This window comes from Salvia splendens, chromosome 12 (assembly GCF_004379255.2).
Source record: "Salvia splendens isolate huo1 chromosome 12, SspV2, whole genome shotgun sequence".
Lineage (NCBI taxonomy): Eukaryota > Viridiplantae > Streptophyta > Magnoliopsida > Lamiales > Lamiaceae > Salvia > Salvia splendens.
In genome coordinates this window covers 7,339,544-7,358,966 of record NC_056043.1, presented here as the reverse complement: position 1 = coordinate 7,358,966, position 19,423 = coordinate 7,339,544, and the positions used below count along the sequence as shown (strand labels likewise).

The window sequence follows — 19,423 nt, the reverse complement described above, 5'->3', positions numbered from 1 at the left end:
CAGTTGAAATGTATTTTTTTTTTAATTTGGTGAAATGTACTTTTCTTTTTTTTATTTAATGGAATTATTTTCCCTATTTGTGTTGAAATTTTAATTTCGGAAATTGTTTAATTTGTGAATTTGTGAATTTTTATTATTGTGAGAAGTCCGTCGGGATGTCCGCCATTGTGCAGTGGGATGTCCGTATAACGTGGCAGGAGGTGTTTTTGGTATGTCCGCCGGGACATTCACACCATTGCTAATGCTCTTAGAAGAATACCTAAAATCAAGCAAAATTTTTACAGCAGAATTATAAACTATCAACTATCATATATTTATAGTCCAAATAAATTAATTGGAGGGCTATTCTAAAACCTTTCAATTTCCTCCATTTATGATAAGAAATTTAATTTTTTTTAATGAATTCAAATGGACACTTGACATGTAACGGCTCATGCAGTTACAGTCACTTATAAAATAGCTGGCTCATTAATTTGTGATTTAGTTGTAGTTACTGTACTCTAAATTTATTTTAGTAGTGGTAATAGTATATTATTTGGTCAAAATCGGAAGGATTTTCCACCGTAACTGCCTATGAACACGAAGGACATTCATTTGTAACGCTCATGCATTCTCGGTGATTCTCACAATAACTAAATTATCATCATTATTAGAAAACTAAATTCCCATCAATATTTGAATTAAAGTTACTATCTCTATAAAAATTTAAATTTGTACTCAAAATTTATAAATATTCAAATTAAGGTTAAACCTCGCCTTTTATATATAGATTATAGATTATATATGTATGCAGTAATATAAATACGAAATGGTAGTGTAGTTGGATTGAATTCTAGTCTCTTGTTCCCTCTATTTTGGATTTATTTATGTTTTATTAAATTTATAATATTAGTAAATTTATAAAAATAGATTATAAATATATAATACTAGTAAATTTGATTAATTTGATCTTAAAGCTATGCATGCAATTTATGCCTTTTTTATTTTCTCAAATTAGTAATTTTTGTTGGTTTTCTGTTTTATGTATTTTCTCATATCAGTAACTTTTATTGATTTTTTCACTAGTAATTTTGTACTATTATAGTAAATCATTATAATTAGTAATCATAAAAAATAATTTTATAATTTAAGAATATAAAATATTCTTTGATTCCATAAATATTTTAAAATATCATATAATATTAATAAAATCAATTTTAATGCGACACCCTTTATTATAAAATATTCTATAATAGAAAATAACTCTTTGATCTAATCAATATAAAAATATATCATCTAATATTAATAAAATCCGAGCTATATTCTAACAAAACTATTCAATAATTAATTTTCTCATAATCCATTTCTTACGCGTTGCTTTTTATATTGCTCACGTTCAAGCTATTTCCGCGCCGTTAGCACTGAACACACTCAACACATTTTAATGGTAGTTTGGGCTCTCCACCATTAAAATTTGGTCCTGCCACTGACTCCAGTAATTTACTCCTCAGTCATATTGGTATGGGAAGGGCTGAAAACTGTTTTCAATAATATCCAAAAAAAAAACTAATTTTCATGTTGGGAGGAGTTTAAGAGCATCCACAATGGGGCGGACGATATGCTTTAAGCCCTCATTCCCTTCATCTGTGCCCTCCAATGATCACACATGGAATCAATATGAATAGATTTCAATAATATTGGCGGACTAAATTGTGGTGGACTTTTAACTCTTATTTAGTGAAAATGATTTAAAACTATGATACGAGTCTTATCTATCTAGTTTAGCATATCTTCTATTATTATTTTGTTTAGATATTATAGGGATTTAGCATATCTTTTTGTATCCACACATATTATAAATATGTGTGGAGTCTTCTATAATAATCAGTCAATTATTCAATCATATACGAAATAAACGTATATTTGGCTCAATTGCTTTTGCATCAAGACACAAACCCTCAAGGCTGCCGACGAGAACTTCTCGCGCTCAGCTGCCCCTTTTTGCCGTCCAAGTCAAGACCCAACGTTGGGCGCTCGACAACGACGACATCTCGTTTCCTGATTTTGTGTGGAAATCGACGTTAAGGATTTAGGTCCCTAACAACTGGTGCTTTCATCCAGAGGTCAGCATCCTCCGTCTTCATCATCCATACTTCCCAAATAAACCACCAACATCACGTTATACATTGGACAGCAACCATGGTCGTCGTATCAGCAACCATGGTCGCAAACAACTTCGCGACACGACGACTTCTCGTTTCCTGATTTTGTGTGGAAATCGACGTTAAGGATTTAGGTCCCTAACAACTGGTGCTTTCATCCAGAGCTCAGCATCCTCCGTCTTCATCATCCATACTTCTCAAATAAACCACCAACATCACGTTATACATTGGACAGAAGGCGTGTGAAAGGAATTTAAGCAGAAAATGCGATCATTCGCTCTAAAGAAATTTTATCATTGATCAATAGATTCTGCCTCAATTGAAATAATGTCGAGATTGCCTGACATCTACACTCGTGAGCGCGAACCCCCGCTGTTGCAATCGGAGCGAGCACGACGGCAACGACAATTCAGGGAGTTGCGCCCACTCGATCTAGGACTGCCCTATCGTATGAGTGACCCCGAGGTGCGTTCACCGGAGGAGAGCTGCCGCAGTCACCACACCAACGGTGAAGTGATGGCCCCGCTAAGGGGCTCGAGGCCACAGGAATCGAGCAATTCTGCGCGCAACATCACGGGGGCGGGCGATATTTCCTCCGTAGGGTTTGAGAAGATCATGGCGCGGTTCGACAAATTGGAGTCGCTTTTGGACGCGAACGACCGAAGACTTGAGAAGTTTCGGCCGCCACCACGGCCCAATCCAGAACCACCTTATGATTTTCCCGACGTTTATCGGGCAGAATACGACGATCACAGGTGTCGTCGCGCACCGATTTATGGTCAGCGTTTTCGAAACCGCAATCCTGTGTTTTGCGAACAGCTCCCTAACGAGCGCCCTCAGAGAGGGAATCGCGGCATGTTTATCCCCCGCACCGACCCGTATAATCAGCCAGCATATCATCAGCCGGGTCACCTAGCACGCCAAGCTACATGTTGGGACTTGCCAGCAGTCCGTCAGCCATGGGACGATCCGCCTGCACCAGAAGCTCGGTCCCCAGCGCGACGACCAGCCCCGGCTACGCCAGCCCTCTTGTTGGGCCCCATCACAAGCGCGGCAAACCTTTTGCAGGGAAACGGCCGCTCCGCCCTACAACGACCACTACTGGCAGCAGCCCGATCAGCCAGATGTTTCTTCGTCGCGCCAGACGCTAGAATATCCTCCAGACGCTAGAATATCCTCCATCGAGAAATACTATGACTTATCTTGGGCGGTCGGGTTTATACCCCAATGTCTCATCGGCTCCACCGCGACACCACGCCACTGAGTCTACAAATCGTAGGACGGATTTCGAACCACCTCTATCAGCAACCATGGTCGCAAAGCAGCCCCGCCAAAACTACCAACCACCGCCACCGCTGCCCCGATCAGATCGCCAGCCATCACTGCCTAGTCCTCCACCGCCTTTGGAGCTGCTACCCTACGCCGCTCCGGGACCTTTCCAGCCCTTGCACCCGCTGCCCGTGACAACACCATTTGCGGCCTCTAATCTGCCACCACAAGCTATTATCCCGAGCTCCATGAAGAAAGAGCGAGAAACGAATATACAAGAAGGAGAAGAGCGAATGGAGATTGAGGATATTATAGTTGAGTACAAGTCTGCAATTGAGACAACAAAACCGGATAGTGATGGATCAATGACATCTTGTCCTAGTTTTGTGAGGGTTCGATTGCCTGGCCGGGATCAAGTTAGAGTTGAAGAAGAGTTGTTAGACGATGGCCCGCCCCAGTCTGCCCCAATCTTGCAGCTGTGCAACCCCAATAGTAGTAAAGAGGAGGAGGGTTCTATTGGTGAAGTGAAGGTCAAGTATCATTTAATGTTGCTCGAGAGTCACCCCATGATGTTCAAAATTGTTGGGGTAAGGAAGGAGATGGTGATTACACTGTTTTCCACGAAATTGCTTGCATCTATAAGGATTTGAATGTTGGTGATGTTACAAGTATGAATCAACGGTCAACATCGCTCGACACTGAGGTAAGGTTGATTCCTCCGCGAAATAACACGCCGTGTTTAAGTATTCAGGAATGTGTGGCCGAGCTTTCCATTTTAGCGTTGAATTTGGACGACCACATTAGTCTACCTTCGTTAATTTTTTATGGTTGTGATGAAGGGCGACGTTCTAATGTTCGGTGGGCGTTTGATCCAGGAGGAGATACCTCGTCAAAGCTTCTGCGTTCGACTCTCGTCCTTGGTTCGTAGTTTCCACTTTGAGGACAAGTTGGATTTTAACCGTGGGGGAGTTGATACGAGTCTTATCTATCTAGTTTAGCATATCTTTTATTATTATTTTGTTTAGATATTATAGGGATTTATCATATCTTTTTTTATCCACATATATTATAATATGTGTGGAGTCTTCCATAATAATCAGTCAATTATTCAATCATCTACGAAATAAACGTATATTTGGCTCAATTGCTTTTGCATCAAGAAACAAACCCTCAAGGCTGCCGACGAGAACTTCTCACGCTCAGCTGCCCCTTTTTGCCGTCCAAGTCACGACCCAATGTTGGGCGCTCGACAACGACGACATCTCGTTTCCCGATTTTGTGTGAAAATCGACGTTAAGGATTTAGGTCCCTAACACACTACAATTTTACCCAAGCTTAACATTAGCAAATTCCTTCACTAACCCACTTGCTTGGCAGCTGTTTGGGAAAGGATCATGAAATTTTATCTTTCTTCTAATTGAAAAGGAAAAAAAAGAGAAATCAGAACAATTTAATAATGCTAATTTAAAATTCTTTATTATTCGCATCGGCCAAACAATACAAGGAGATTAGAAAAGGAAGAAAGATAGATGGAATGAAGCTTCAGATATGTTGCCAACTAAGCCATTCAAGTTTATAACCTTCAAATTCTTCCCAACAATATTAAGAAAAATGACAATCATAGAAGTTGGCATGGAAAAAGTACAAGAAACTATAAAAGGGATCATATTAATAATATGATGATTCATTGTCATTCATCATCCAATATTAATCCCTCAGGCAGAATTCTCAAAATGGAGCCTCAAATCTTTTACTTGGTGATACGAGACAATATTGTCATATCTTCCATATCTTTTATTTAGTTATCTTTTGATTCATAGTATCTTTTTATATATTGTTTTCTTGTTCCCTAAGCTAGTATTCTAGTATTATAAATATGGATAGGTTGTTATTATTTTATTCAGTCAATGAATATATGAAATTATCGTGAAATTGGCTCAAATATTTGTGCTTCAAGAAACCCTCTTAAGGCTGCCGACGAGATCATTCTCGCGCTCAGCCGCCCTCCGCCGGAGCAATCGCCGACCCAACGCGTTGGGCGCACAATACCTTCGGCACCCGTTTCTTGATTGTAACTGGAATTCGACGTTGAGGAATTAGATCCTTAACAACTGGTGCTCTCATCGTGAGCTCATCCTCCACAACACCGATCGAACCACAGCTACGTCGCTGCCCGATGGGAATCCACCGCGCACAGCAACTAGCCACATCGATCGAGCCACAGCTACGTCGCTGCCCGACGGGAATCCACCCGCGCACAACAACTAGCCACACCGCTGCCTGCCGGAATCATTCCGCACACAGCTCCGTTTAAGAATCTGCCCCCTCTTGCCTGCGGAACATAGCTTTCTATCGAAGTGAGAAGTCATCGACTCTTGATTTCAGTATAACCAACAATTTTCGTCAGTGCCCTTGCAAGCAAATTTGTAGCAACCTTGAACCACAACCACGCCTTTGTCGCCAACATGTCCTACGACTACGCCGGATACCACCATCGTAAATACAATTTCCCTCAACCCGTGCAACCGTTTCACCCCTGCCACACCCGACAGCCCACTTGCTGGGACCCACCTCGGACCCGTCGGAGACAGCCCACTTGCTTGGACCCACCATGGACCCGTCGGACCACTGCATATCAGCATTCTTCATCCTACGAGCTAGATATGTACTCGCCATCACCGCCCAAGCGCCGACCTACCTGTTGGGACCCACCTGTCTATCGAGAGACACCAAGGCAATACCCCTTCAACGAGGTCTCAGTGTATGATCAGTCGTTGGCCCATGTCCCTAACTCACGTTGGAATCAACTCCAGTTGTTAAGGATCTAATTCCTCAACGTCGAATTCCAGTTACAATCAAGAAACGGGTGCCGAAGGTATCGAGCGCCCAACGCGTTGGGTCGGCGATTGCTCCGGCGGAGGGCGGCTGAGCGCGAGAATGATCTCGTCGGCAGCCTTAAGAGGGTTTCTTGAAGCACAAATATTTGAGCCAATTTCACGATAATTTCATATATTCATTGACTGAATAAAATGATAACAACCTATCCATATTTATAATACTAGAATACTAGCTTAGGGAACAAGAAAACAATATATAAAAAGATACTATGAATCAAAAGATAACTAAATAAAAGATATGGAAGATATGACATTATTGTCTCGTATGACTTGGTCAGGACATCTTCCAGATCAAGACCGGAGCATCGCTGAAGCTCAAGTGATTCAAGGCAGGGGCAGGCGCTTCAGGTCCCTTATTTTCCATCATCTGTCCAATAAGTCGGAGATTAGACATGGTTTTTCCAATTGCCACAGCGTGCTCTGTAAATTCTAGATGCTCATTACAACTGTTGCTATATGTAAGTGATTTCAACATGGGGCAAGAGATGCCAACAGTACCCATCTTGATAAAGTGCAACTCTTCCAATTGTGGGAGTTTCATTATTGGCTTAGTAAAAGCAGTTCCGAATACATCCTTGTCTGTAAGTGTAAGGCATCGAAGCTGATTTGATCTGCTATGTTAAAGTGAACATAATGTGATCATACAAGCAAGAAATATTATACCGCTCGGTTACGTAGTTTAGGAAGTAACATTCTTTACTCTCGTTGAAGAAAACGCAAATCTGGGGCATTTCTCTTTTCATGGGCCGAAATCAAACGGGCCGAAAACAAATAGGCCGCTCTTGTTAATAACTAAGGGTTGTCCTCATTTAAATCATTGGGCTGTGTTCATTTCTTTGATGGGCTCTTATTTTAGTTACCTTGCTTACTAGGAGTATTAAATTAAGGCAGCCCATTGCTTTTAAATTGATAAAAGCTATTATTATTTCCATCCCATAAACATATAAAATTTGGGATATGCTCGTTTTCTATTTTGGGTTAGAAGTTAGAGCATCTCCGGTGGGCGGATGTCCCAATCGGACATCTACTAGGACATCCCAAAAACACCTCCTGCCACGTTACTAGGACTTCCCATCCCACTGTCACGTCACTAGGACATCCCCTGCACAATCCGCCCTTCCCATCGCCCTTCCCACTAGGACTTCCCGCAATAAAAAAAATCACAATAATGTAATTACGTAAAAACGGAATTATAATTTTGACACGGAATACGGGAAAGCAAAATACGGGCAAAAATACATAGTCATAAAACATAAAAAAAGAGAGAAACTTGTTAACACAAGTGGTGCGAATGAAATGAAGTTCAACGAGCCATATATATAGAGTTTGAAAAAAAATTAATTACCGGACGTTCGACCCGGACGTCCGACCCACTCCACAATGGCGGACGTCCGCCCGCCCGTCGCCCGCACGTCCGACACCCGACGTCCTCACGGGACGTCCGTATCCGACCTTCGACGCCACAATGGCGATCGTCCCGGTCGCCCGTCGCGGACGTCCGACCGGACGCAGGGGCGGACACACGTACAAAGAGGGTAGGGCTGAAGCCCTTACCCAATTTTTTTTTTTATTTTCTACTTTCAAAATTTTTAAAATTTTAAAAAATTATGTTAAGCCCTTATCAAAATAATGCTACCGAAGAACAAATTATTTTGGATGCATAACTGTACGGGGCTGAAAATTAAAGAAAGGAAAAGTTAAAATCTAGAGAAGAAACATAACAATGGTGTTGGAGAAGTAAGGAAGAAGAAGAAGACTATTTTCATATATAAATTAATATAAAAGTAATAATCACATGGACCCCACTTTAAATGTTTGACATGCTCGTAACTTGTAAAAAATAGTGTATTGTAAAAGTGTGGTTGCTTTTAAAAGTTGAACACGTTTTTATATTAAATTTTAGTAAAGGAGATTACATTTTAGTTGGCCCACAGCCCACACGTTTTTTAGATTTTAAAAATTAAAAAGGAGAAACAGAGGGTTTCATTTTGAAGTTTACAGAGGGCGCCGAAATAGAAACAACCCCATTTTATAAAAGTGGGGTTTGAGTCTTTGAAACTTTAGAGAAATTAATATTCAAATTCTTCACAAAGAGGTAAGGAGTTTATTAAAGTTGTTAATATTATATTCTATTTCTTGTTTTTGTAAAATTTTGATAGAATAGTTGCAAGCTAAAAAAGTTATAACAATGGTTAATTGCAAGCTAATATTTGTGATTGTCGTATAGAATACAATTTATATTAGTGAATGTTGATAGCATCTTTATATCTTATGGAGTTATGTATATAAACTAATATTGTACGTCTCTCGTTTTTGCTTAGATTGACCGTAGAGGATGGAACGCTTCTTTAAAAAAAGCGTCGGGATGAATTTTCTTCTCCAAGTGAACCCATTGTTGAAGCAATGGAAAATCAGCCCCGAAGAGAAGTTGGGTTGAACTTGAATGATATTGTTGGTGATCCGGGAAAACGCAAGCCAATTGAAGAGTTCGATGTTTCAATTCGAGATAGAGTACGAAGAGAGTACTTGAATATGGGCCCTTGTCAACCAATTGGACATAAGTATGAAAAAAGAAATATGGTACTCAAGAAAGAAGTTTTCAAGATATTTGGTTTAAAAGGTATACATGGTTAGAGTATAGTGTATCAAAGGATGTAGCTTTTTTGCTTTTGGTGTTACCTTTTCAAGAAATCAGATAAAGGGGGTCGACAATCAGATGATGCTTTTACAAAGACAGGTTGTAGCAACTGGAAAAATGCATTAGAAAGATTCAATTATCATGTTGGAGGCGTGAATAGTTGTCATAATAATGCTAGAATTCAGTTCGAAGCTTTTCAAGATCAAAGGAACAGTGTGGCAAGTATATTACGGTCAAATTCATCGCATTCGGTTGACAGTCTCATTGAATGTGACTCGGTTTCTCTTAAAGCAAGGATTATTTTTTCGTGGACATGATGAGTCAAGTAGTTCTTCAAATAGAGGTAATTTTATTGAGTTGCTTCTATGGTTTAGTGAACTTAACGATGATGTATCCAAAACTTTGTTTGCAAATGCTCCTGCTAACAACCAAATGAATTCACCACGAATTCAAAAGGAATTAGCAAACGCTTGTGCTTCAGAGGTTACACTTGCCATAGTTAATGATATTGGAGATAAAGTTTTCACTCTTTTGGTTGATGAGGCTCGAGACGTTTCAATGAAGGAGCAGATGGGAGTTGTTTTAAGATATGTGAATAACGAAGGATATGTGATTGAGCGATTTATTGGAATCGTGCATGTAATTGACACTTCCTCTCATACTTTGAAATGTGCTATTGATGATTTATTGGTGAAGCATAATTTATCTCTATCTAAAGTGAGAGGGCAAGGATACGATGGAGCTTATAATATGAGGGGTGAGTTTAATGGATTGAAATCCTTAATATTGCAAGAAAATCCATATGTCATGTATATTCATTGTTTCTCTCATCAACTCCAATTAATTATTGTTGCGGTTGCCAAGGGTATTAGAGTTGTGAATGATGTTTTTAGCTATGTCTCCATGATTGTGAATATGGTCGGAGCATCTTGTAAGAGAAAAGACCAACTTAATGATGAAGAACTCATAAGTGGAAGAGGTAAAAATCAAGAAACTAGTTTGGTAAGGCCTGGAGACACTCGTTGGGGCTCACATTACTTTACATTGCTTCGTCTATGCTCTAAGTGGTCTTCGGTTGAGAAAGTGTTGGAAGTTGTACGTGATGATGCTACTCTCCGTGATAACAGAAGTACCACTGAAGGATTGATTGAAAGGATGGATAACTATGAGTTTGTTTTCACTTTACATTTGATGAAACATTTATTGGGAATAACCAATGAATTATCTATTGCCTTGCAAAAGAAAGATCAAATATTATTCAAGCCATATCATTGATCCAAAGTGTAAAACATCAGTTGCAAAGTTTTAGAGAGAATGGATGTGAAGACATACATGATCAAGCAACAAAGTTTTGTGCAACAAAGTTTTGTGAATTGCATAATATTTCACAAGTTGAAATGGATGAAATTATACCACGCCGTGGTTAAAAGAAGTATGGAGCTAGGGCTGGCAAATCGTGCGGATTGAGTCGTTATCAGGTCAACCTGATAATGACCCAACCCAATAAGGCCTAACCTGAACCCGACCTGTTAAGGAAACTGTAAATCCGAACACGAACCCGACCTGCTACCTTCAAATCCGAACACGACCCGCACCCGACACGAACCGTTATCGACACGATATAATATGGGTTGACACGACACGATAACAACCCGAACCTGATATTACACGATTAAAACCTAATATTACACGATTAAACCTTAATTTATAACCTAATTTACACAATTAAAATTCGTTTTATACTATTTAAACCTAATTTATAAGAAATTAAAAAATTAAAGTAATATATATTTTTTAAATAATAATAAAAATAATAATATTATTTCTTAATGGGTTACCCGTATCCGACCCGCATCCGACCCGAACCCAACCCGAAATTATCGGGTTCTTAATGGGTCAACCCGATGAGGACACGGATCCAATAAGACTTGACCCCAACCCAATAATTTCGTGCGGATTCGTGTCAGATTATCGTGTCGTGTCGAAAATTGCCAGCCCTATATGGAGCAGAGTTGATCACGAATTTGCATCATTATCGTGTAGAGATTTTTAATCAGGTATTATAATATTCCTATTCATGTCTTTTATATATATATATATTATAATTTATGTTATTGTGGTTGCAATGTCAAGGTGGTTGATTTAACTATACAAGAGATGGATAATCGATTTTCTGAAGCTAGCACCGAGTTGCTAGGATGCATATCAGGTCTTGATCCAAGAAATTCTTTCCCTCGATTCAATGATGATCAAGTAATCCGTCTTGCTACTTTATATCACGAGGACTTCTCTGCAATTGATTGTTCACGGCTTCCACTTCAACTTAGTAATTTTATTGCTAATGTACGATGTGATCCTCAATTTGCTGCCTTAAGCAACTTAGGAGACGTTGCTACGGAAATGGTCAAAAGTGGTAAGCATTTGGTTTTTCCGTTGGTTTATCGGATTATGGAGTTGGCATTGGTTTTACCTGTTGCTACTGCTTCTGTTGAGAGAGCATTTTCTGCAATGAAGACTATCAAGACCGACTTGCGAAATCGGATGGGAGATGAGTGGATGAATGATAGTTTAATTGTGTACATTGAGAAGGACCTGTTTTCAACGATTGATAATGAAAAAATCTTGCAACGTTTTCAATCGATGAGAACGCGTAGAATTCAGTTGCCATCGCTTTAGACGTAAAACCGCAACTATGACATGTTATTTTTATTAGATATATTTTGGACTACTTCGTATTAAATATATATGCATTTTATAGTTTTTACGGTTTTTATATTGTATAATTATATATATATATATATTATGTTTGACCGTGAAAAAATATATAGTGAAGTCCAGCCCTTACAGTCAATTTTTTCTGCGTCCGCCCCTGACCGGAGGTCCGCCATTAGAGATGCTCTTAGAATCTAAACTAAACTATTGACATTCCTAGTTCGAAGCTAAACAAAAATATTTTATTGTTTGTTTGATGATTGTGCGTGCAAGATTTTCTGATTTTAAGATCCTGTTATTATAAAAAATTATTAAAATTTTGGATTTTTTTTGCTTGTTCGTATAACGTGAAAGCTATTATTCATACATGCTTTTATTATTATGATAAATCAATTCCTATTTGATAATTGGTACGTTAGTCTCCAAAGTAATCTAAATTCTGACCACAGAGTTCTGTATGGATGTTAAATTATTATAGTCAACTTTTGTCGTGCTTTAATTGAGTACTTTTAACACACATAAATAATTGTCTCTTGTTACTCAATGGATATAAATTCTGACCCAAATATAAAGTACTATATCCCCTAATATATTCAACGTTGTGTTTTATGTTTAGAAGACCAATATAGTTTTGTGCATTTTACAAATTATATTTGTGACTTTTCTTTTTATTCGCAAGTTTCATCTACTGGGAATTTTCTTTTTAAGTATTGGAATAAATATAAATGTGTAAACAATAAATAATGTCTAATGTGGACTAAACAAGAGTGATGCTCATAGATGATGTCCACATAGGATATATAATGGTAACTATTGGTGTGAGCAGGACGAAGCCACTATGGGGCATGGGGGGCCACTTGGCCCCCAGCTAAAGAAATTATTAGTATATATATGCTATTGTAAAAACACAGTTTGTGAATAGTGTAGTTGGTATCAGCTCAAGTCACTGTTGTTATTCACCCGAGTTCAAATCCTACAGTCTCCAAATCCATCATTTTTGTCCTTTGTTTAATTTTCTTACATTTTTATGCTCCCTTATATCAAGTTCGACTCCCCTTGAGCCTAAAAATCCAACTTTTTTTCCTTTGCTTTATTTTCTTACACTTATAGGAGTTTGTTTTAAGTTCCCAAAGTTCAATCCATTCAGCCTACAAATCAATTCTTTTTTTCAAACACTTTTACTTCCAGGAATTGTTTTAATTTCTTATATTTCTATGTTTCCAAGTTCAAATCTTTCGGCCTATAAATCCAAAAAAATTCTTATATTATTTTCTTACACTTTTATGTCCAATAGTTTACTCCCATTGCTATTTTATTTGCATATATCTAACCTTTAGTCTTATATTATGAAGTAATTTACTTGTACCTTACATTCTAACTATAATAGAGATTATATTTCTAATTTCTATGATTCATTCTCTATTTTTTTCCTCTCATTATTCATCTATATCTTTTGCAATTCTCCATTGCCTATGCTATAAAAAATTTCGGCGATGCCGACACTAAAAAATATCTAAGCTTTGGACCCCCAACAAAAAAATTCTTACTTCGTCACTGGGTCTGAGAAATGATAATCTTATTCTATTCACAAAAGACTATCATGTATGCATCTCTTTACTAAATGTTGATGAATGCATATATAGGTTCAGACACATTATGAACGAACATTTTATGTTTATTTGTTCATATCTTATTCATTAATTTTATGTGCTTGTCCGTCATTCTCTTTTTTCATGAAAGATCCAGTCCTCACGTGATACATATGTGCAAGTCCTTTTTTTTTATAATTTTAACTAATAATGTATGGGTTTATATCTTAAAGATTTGTGTATTAAAATACATTACATCCTTCTCTAACAATTTGTCATTTCATAATGTAAAATGGGCAATGAATTTAAGATGACATGAGTGTTGCAAAAGGAAAATTTTAGAAAGCTTATGATTTGATGTTCAATCAATTTAAGACTGTTAGAAATAGTGGGAAGAAATTCTCAAGCCGTGTACAGGCGGTACTCTAACTATTACAATTGAAAGGAAACTTGCAACAAAAGAGGAATGAAAATTACAACGGAAATAAAGCAAACCAAATTTATAAGTCGAGTCGAGGAAAGCCCTCTTTCCGCAAGACAAATTACGCCCCGGCTAGTGCTCACAGAATGGCATATTGCCTCCAAAGATAAACGACTTCCTCCTAGCATGTAGAAGCACCTCAAACCCGTTAGGCACCGGCGAACTTGATGGAGTTCCGAGAATCGAGTTAGACAATGCTCCTAAGATGCACACTATGATGTAGAGACCTTGGGAGAAAAGAGAATGTTTGTTGTTGGTGTGTTTTCCATCTACTAATCCATGCCTTATGTAGGCTAGAGATGGAGACATGAAAGATCATGACATCAAGACACTACATAAAGAAATTGGGGTTGAAAGGCCAAAGGACTTGGCCTCATGAAAGGCCAAAAGCCTCTCTTTTTTGCTCCACATTTCTCACGTTTCCTACAATCCCCCACATTGGTTAGAGCGCTGCAAGCTCAAACCAACACCAGACATGTATGCATGTATGCAGACTCTTTTCCTCAATTCTCGAGAAACAATATTGCATTTGGAATAGTAGCTTGTGGCTTTGAACTTTCCATAGTCAACACTATCGGGCATACCGGCGGCCTGGTGGACGTGATGCCTTGAACCATTCATCCTTAGTGTATACCGAGACAATAATATTGACACAATATTATTTACAAACTCATCAGTTCTCACGTTTGTGTCCTTTACTGGCCATGGAACACCACTTTGGACTCATAAGTGATTCACATGTTGAAGCGGCCCACACTTCTTCACTTACATAGGTGATTCTTTTCCAGGTATCCTGCAATACCCACCCCCTCGAGGTTTCCCAGAATCATTAAAAGTCAAAACTTAGCCTCCTACCACATGCAGGTTACAACACTCAATGCTTTCTAAAGAGTGGACGAAGATTAAAAATCTTCCGAGTGTTACAACTAGATTCATATAGCTTCGTTTTCCCATTGAACCAAGCCCATGGGATCTCCAATCGTATGGTTGGGTTACCACTATAATCATCTTTTTAAGATGTGGTTTTCAGTCTCATTCCTTTTAGAAATCTATGCATTTGATCACGGTTTAAACCTTTTGTTAACGGATCCGCTAAGTTATCAACTGACCTTACATAGTCAACTTGATAACACCACTTGTGATCAATTGTCTGACGGTATTATGTCGCCGATGAATATGTCGAGACTTACCGTTGTATAAGCCACTATGTGCTCTCCCTATAGCTGTTTGGCTATCACAGTATATCACTACTGTCGGCACTGGCTTCTTCCAACATGGAATACATTCTAGGAAATTTCTGAGCCACTCGGCTTCTTCCCCTGCTTTATCCAATGCGATAAACTCAGATTCCATGGTGGAATGAGCAATACACGTCTGTTTCGTTGATTTCCACGAGACAGCACCACCCCCACAGTGAACACATACCCACTTGTCGAAAATGAGTCTTTTGAATCAGAGATCTAATTTGTATCACAGTACCCTTCAAGTACTTGGGGATATCTTGTGTACTGCAGCTCAAAGTTAAGAGTATACTTCAAGTATCTCAAAACCCTACGCAGAGCTTTCCAATGTTCCTTGCTTGGGTTGCTCGTAAATCGGCTCAGCTTATTCACCGTACACGCAAGATCTGGTCGGGTGCAGTTTGTGATAAACATCAAACTCCCTATGATCCTTGCATATTCTTCTTGAGCTACAGGCTCACCCGTGTGCTTACTCAAATGCACGTTGGGTTCCAATGGAGTCTTAGCTGGCTCACAATCGAACGAGTGAAATTTCTTTAGCACTTTCTCAATATAATGAGATTGTGTCAGAGCAATTCCCTCATGATTCCTTTTAATTTTGATTTCGAGAATCACATCAGCTAAACCCATATCTTTCATGTCGAAATTTCTCTTCAACATATTTTTGGTTTCGTTGAAAATGGCACTATTGCTGCCCATAATCAACATATCATCTACATAAAGACACACAATAACAAAACCGTTATCTGTGTTCTTAATGTAAACACACTTATCACACTCATTGATAGTGAACCCGTTTGACAACATCACATTGTCAAACTTCAAGTGCCATTGTAACGGCGCTTGCTTCAACCCATAAAATGATTTTACCAGTTTGCATACTTTACGCTCTTGCCCAGGCACAACAAACCCTTCGGGTTGTTCCATATATATTTCTTCTTCCAGATCACCATTCAGAAATGCAGTTTTCACATCCATTTGGTGAATCTCAAGATTGTGCAAAGCAGCAATCGCAAGAAGCACCCGAATGGAAGTGATTCTTTTAACATGTGAATAGGTATAAAAAAAAGTCATGCCCTTCTTTCTGCTTAAAGCCTTGGACAACTAGGCGAGCTTTGTACTTATCTATAGTACCATCAGGCTTATATTTCCTTTTCAGAATCCACTTTCACCCTAAAGCCTTACAGCCTTCAGGCAAGTCTACTAACACCCAAGTGTTATTTATCATGATGGATTCAATTTCACTGTTGATAGCTTCTTGCCACCACGCTGCATCTGGGCCAGACAAAGCTTCCGCCACTGACTTTGGTTCACCATCCAACATGAAAGTTATGAACTCTGGACCAAAAGTCTTAGCAATTTTAACTCTTTTACCACGTCTTGGTTCTATATCCTCAGGACTTGAACTCGTCATTTTTGGAGGATTAGAACTAGTGGATTCATCCATCATTCTTTCGCTAGAACGATCCTCCTGCTTCTTCCAATGGTACACATTCTCAAAGAATATAGCAATTCTTGACTCAATTGTTGTTTCTTCAGCCACGCCAGGCACAGCTGACCTATGGACTAGGAAACGATATGCACTACTATTAAGTGCATGGCCAATAAAGATGCAATCGACTGTTTTAGGGCCTATTGCAACTTGTTTCGGAGGAGGCACTTCCATCTTCGCTAAGCACCCCCACACTTTGAGGTATGAATACGAAGGTTTCTTGCCTTTCCACAACTCATAAGGAGTCACATCACTATTTTTTAGTGGAATTTTGTTCAGGATATGATTCGCTGTTAACACAGCCTCCCCCCACATGTTCTGGGGTAATCTTGAATTAATCAATAAAGCATTCATCATCTCTTTTAGTGTTCGATTTTTGCGTTCAGCAACACCATTTGATTGAGGAGAATATGGAGCTGTGGTTTGGTGAATTATTCCACTTGCATGGCATAATTCTGCAAATGGCGCTACATACTCACCACCTCTATCACTTCGAACACACTTAATTCGACAATTAAGTTGATTTTTAGCTTCATTTTTGAAGTCTTTGAAAGCTTCAATTGCCTCATCTTTACTTCTTAATAAGTAAAGGTAACAATACCATGTGCAATCATCTATAAACGTAATGAAATACTTTTTACCACCTCTTGTTTGCACAAATTTCAAATCACATACGTCTGTATGGATCAATTCAAGAGGTTTTATGCTTCGCGCTACTGAATTGAACGGCAGTTTAGCCATTTTGGCTTCAACACACACTTCACATCTTTCTTGTGAGTTAAATTTATCTACTTTTAGTAAATTAAGATTTACTAATCTTTTTATAGCATTTAGATTTACATGTCCCAATCTATTATGCCATAAATCAGAGCTTTCAAGCAAATAAGAGGATGTGTCATCTTCCTTATTGCTTATTCCTTTTCCACGGTGAATGACCGTAACATTCAGCTCAAAAAGCCCATTCACTAGGTGACCTTCACCTATGAACTTTTCATACTTGGTCAATATAACCTTTTCACACTCAAATTCTAGTGAAAATCCATGATTTACTAGAAGTGAGCCTGACACCAAATTATTTCGGATGTCTGGGACATGCAGTACATCCCTAAGGGTAAGAACTTTTCCAGATCCTAATTTTAGGAACACATTACCCGCACCAACCACCTTAGAAGAGGCTTGGTTTCCCATACGTACTTTTCTACCTCCAACAGATTTGTAGGTAGAAAAAACGCTTCTTTCAGAGCACACATGACATGTGGTACCTGTATCAACAAACCATTCTTTTGGATTGTTACCATGGTTCACATCGTTGCGACCACCTCGTGATCATTGTAGTTTATAACAACACGTTCAAATAATTTGCACAATATTGTCTCCACCAATAAGTACACAATTATATTGAACCATATGTGCATTGGTATATTCAACAACCCATGCATCTCAATTACTACTACCAAGTCTAAATTGGTCTTGTTTGTCAAATGACAAACGATAAACACAATTCTCAAGAGAGTAGATCTCAAGGAATTAACCATTTCGTAGCCCATGAACATTGGTACTGTTCGTTTCTTCATTCCAGCTTTGAAGCTCATGTTTTCTCCAACTTCGATTGATATAACCCTGTCTTAGAAGAGTACACTAATTTGTCTTGCGATTGTTAGAAATAGTGGGAAGAAATTCCCAAGCCGTGTACAGGCGGTACTCTAACTATTACAATCGAAAGGAAACTTGCAACAAAAGAGGAATGGAAATTACAACGGAAATAAAGCAAACCAAATTTATAAGTCGAGTCGAGGAAAGCCCTCTTTCCGCAAGACAAATTACGCCCCGGCTAGTGCTCACGAAATGGCGTATTGCCTCTAAAGATAAAACGACTTCCTCCTAGCGTGTAGAAGCACCTCAAACCCGTTAGGCACCGGCGAACTTGATGGAGTTCCGAGAATCGAGCTAGACAATGCTCCTAAGATGCACACTATGATGTAGAGACCTTGAGAGAAGAGAGAATGTTTGTTGTTGGTGTGTTTTCCATCTACAAATCCATGCCTTATATAGGCTAGAGATGGAGACATGAAAGATCATGACATCAAGACACTACATAAAGAAATTGGGGTTGAAAGGCCAAAGGACTTGGCGCCAAAAGCCTCTCTCTTTTCCTCCACATTTCTCACGTTTCCTTTAAAAAGACGTATGTCTCAAACACATACATAAAGAATGCCATATCTTGTCTTGTTGCAATTTAAATGCAATCATCGTGTTATATCTTGTCTCATTACATACATATATTATCAAGCAGTTTAAAATAAATATTAATGTAATAACTTTGCATATTGTTCTTTTTCACACTTATTTCGGTATCATGCAGTCCAATGCTCCATACATAATCACCTAAAAGGTGAAAGTGCTGATCAAATGTGAACAATGCGAACCATACATAATTATGGGATGCATATTGCAAAAGTTGTTTAATTAAAAATGTAAGCTACAAAAGGTGCCAAATGTTTTGGTTTAAGTGGAAATGTGTTACCGGACGCCCTTCGGCAAGGTTGAGAGAGAAGGATGTGCAGCAAGAGGGAGACATGGATGCCGATACAACGGAGCAGCAAAAGCAGCCGCAAGTGGAGCCCGCGAGGCATGAGCGGCCGGTCCGGCGACAAGCCAAACGCCGTCATGCTACGCGGATTTTGTGTCTCGATAAAAAGATAGTTGCTAGTTATTTTGAGTCTTTTAATTATTGTATTTTCTTTTAAACATGGTATTTTTATTTATTTATTCGTTGAGTGTTCGATAAGCTCCTTTCCGGGTTTTCTTTGTTGATTCTTCCTCGGATCGTAGGTCGAATCAACCCTAGGGTCCTTAGTATAAATACGTGTGTATTTTATTTCCCATCTCAAGAAATAAAATATTTTCACGCAGTTTTTCTTTTTCTTGTGCAAAACGCAACAAACCCTAGTTTCAACGCCGGA

At 38.7% G+C, this 19,423-nt stretch overlaps 2 protein-coding genes across 2 annotated transcripts; both read left to right on the top strand.

The window, feature by feature from the left end:
• The first annotated feature begins 8,710 nt into the window (after positions 1–8,710).
• Positions 8,711–10,220, top strand: LOC121757468 (zinc finger MYM-type protein 1-like). The gene is made up of 3 exons (XM_042153010.1): positions 8,711–8,927; positions 9,003–9,163; positions 9,237–10,220. Exons 1-3 carry the CDS (start codon positions 8,711–8,713, stop codon positions 10,218–10,220), a joined length of 1,362 nt encoding a protein of 453 aa, XP_042008944.1.
• Positions 10,221–11,102: 882 nt separating this feature from the next.
• Positions 11,103–11,621, top strand: LOC121757467. Its single transcript, XM_042153008.1, has one exon. The coding sequence runs from the start codon at positions 11,103–11,105 to the stop codon at positions 11,619–11,621; it is 519 nt and encodes a 172-aa protein (XP_042008942.1).
• Positions 11,622–19,423: the final 7,802 nt, after the last annotated feature.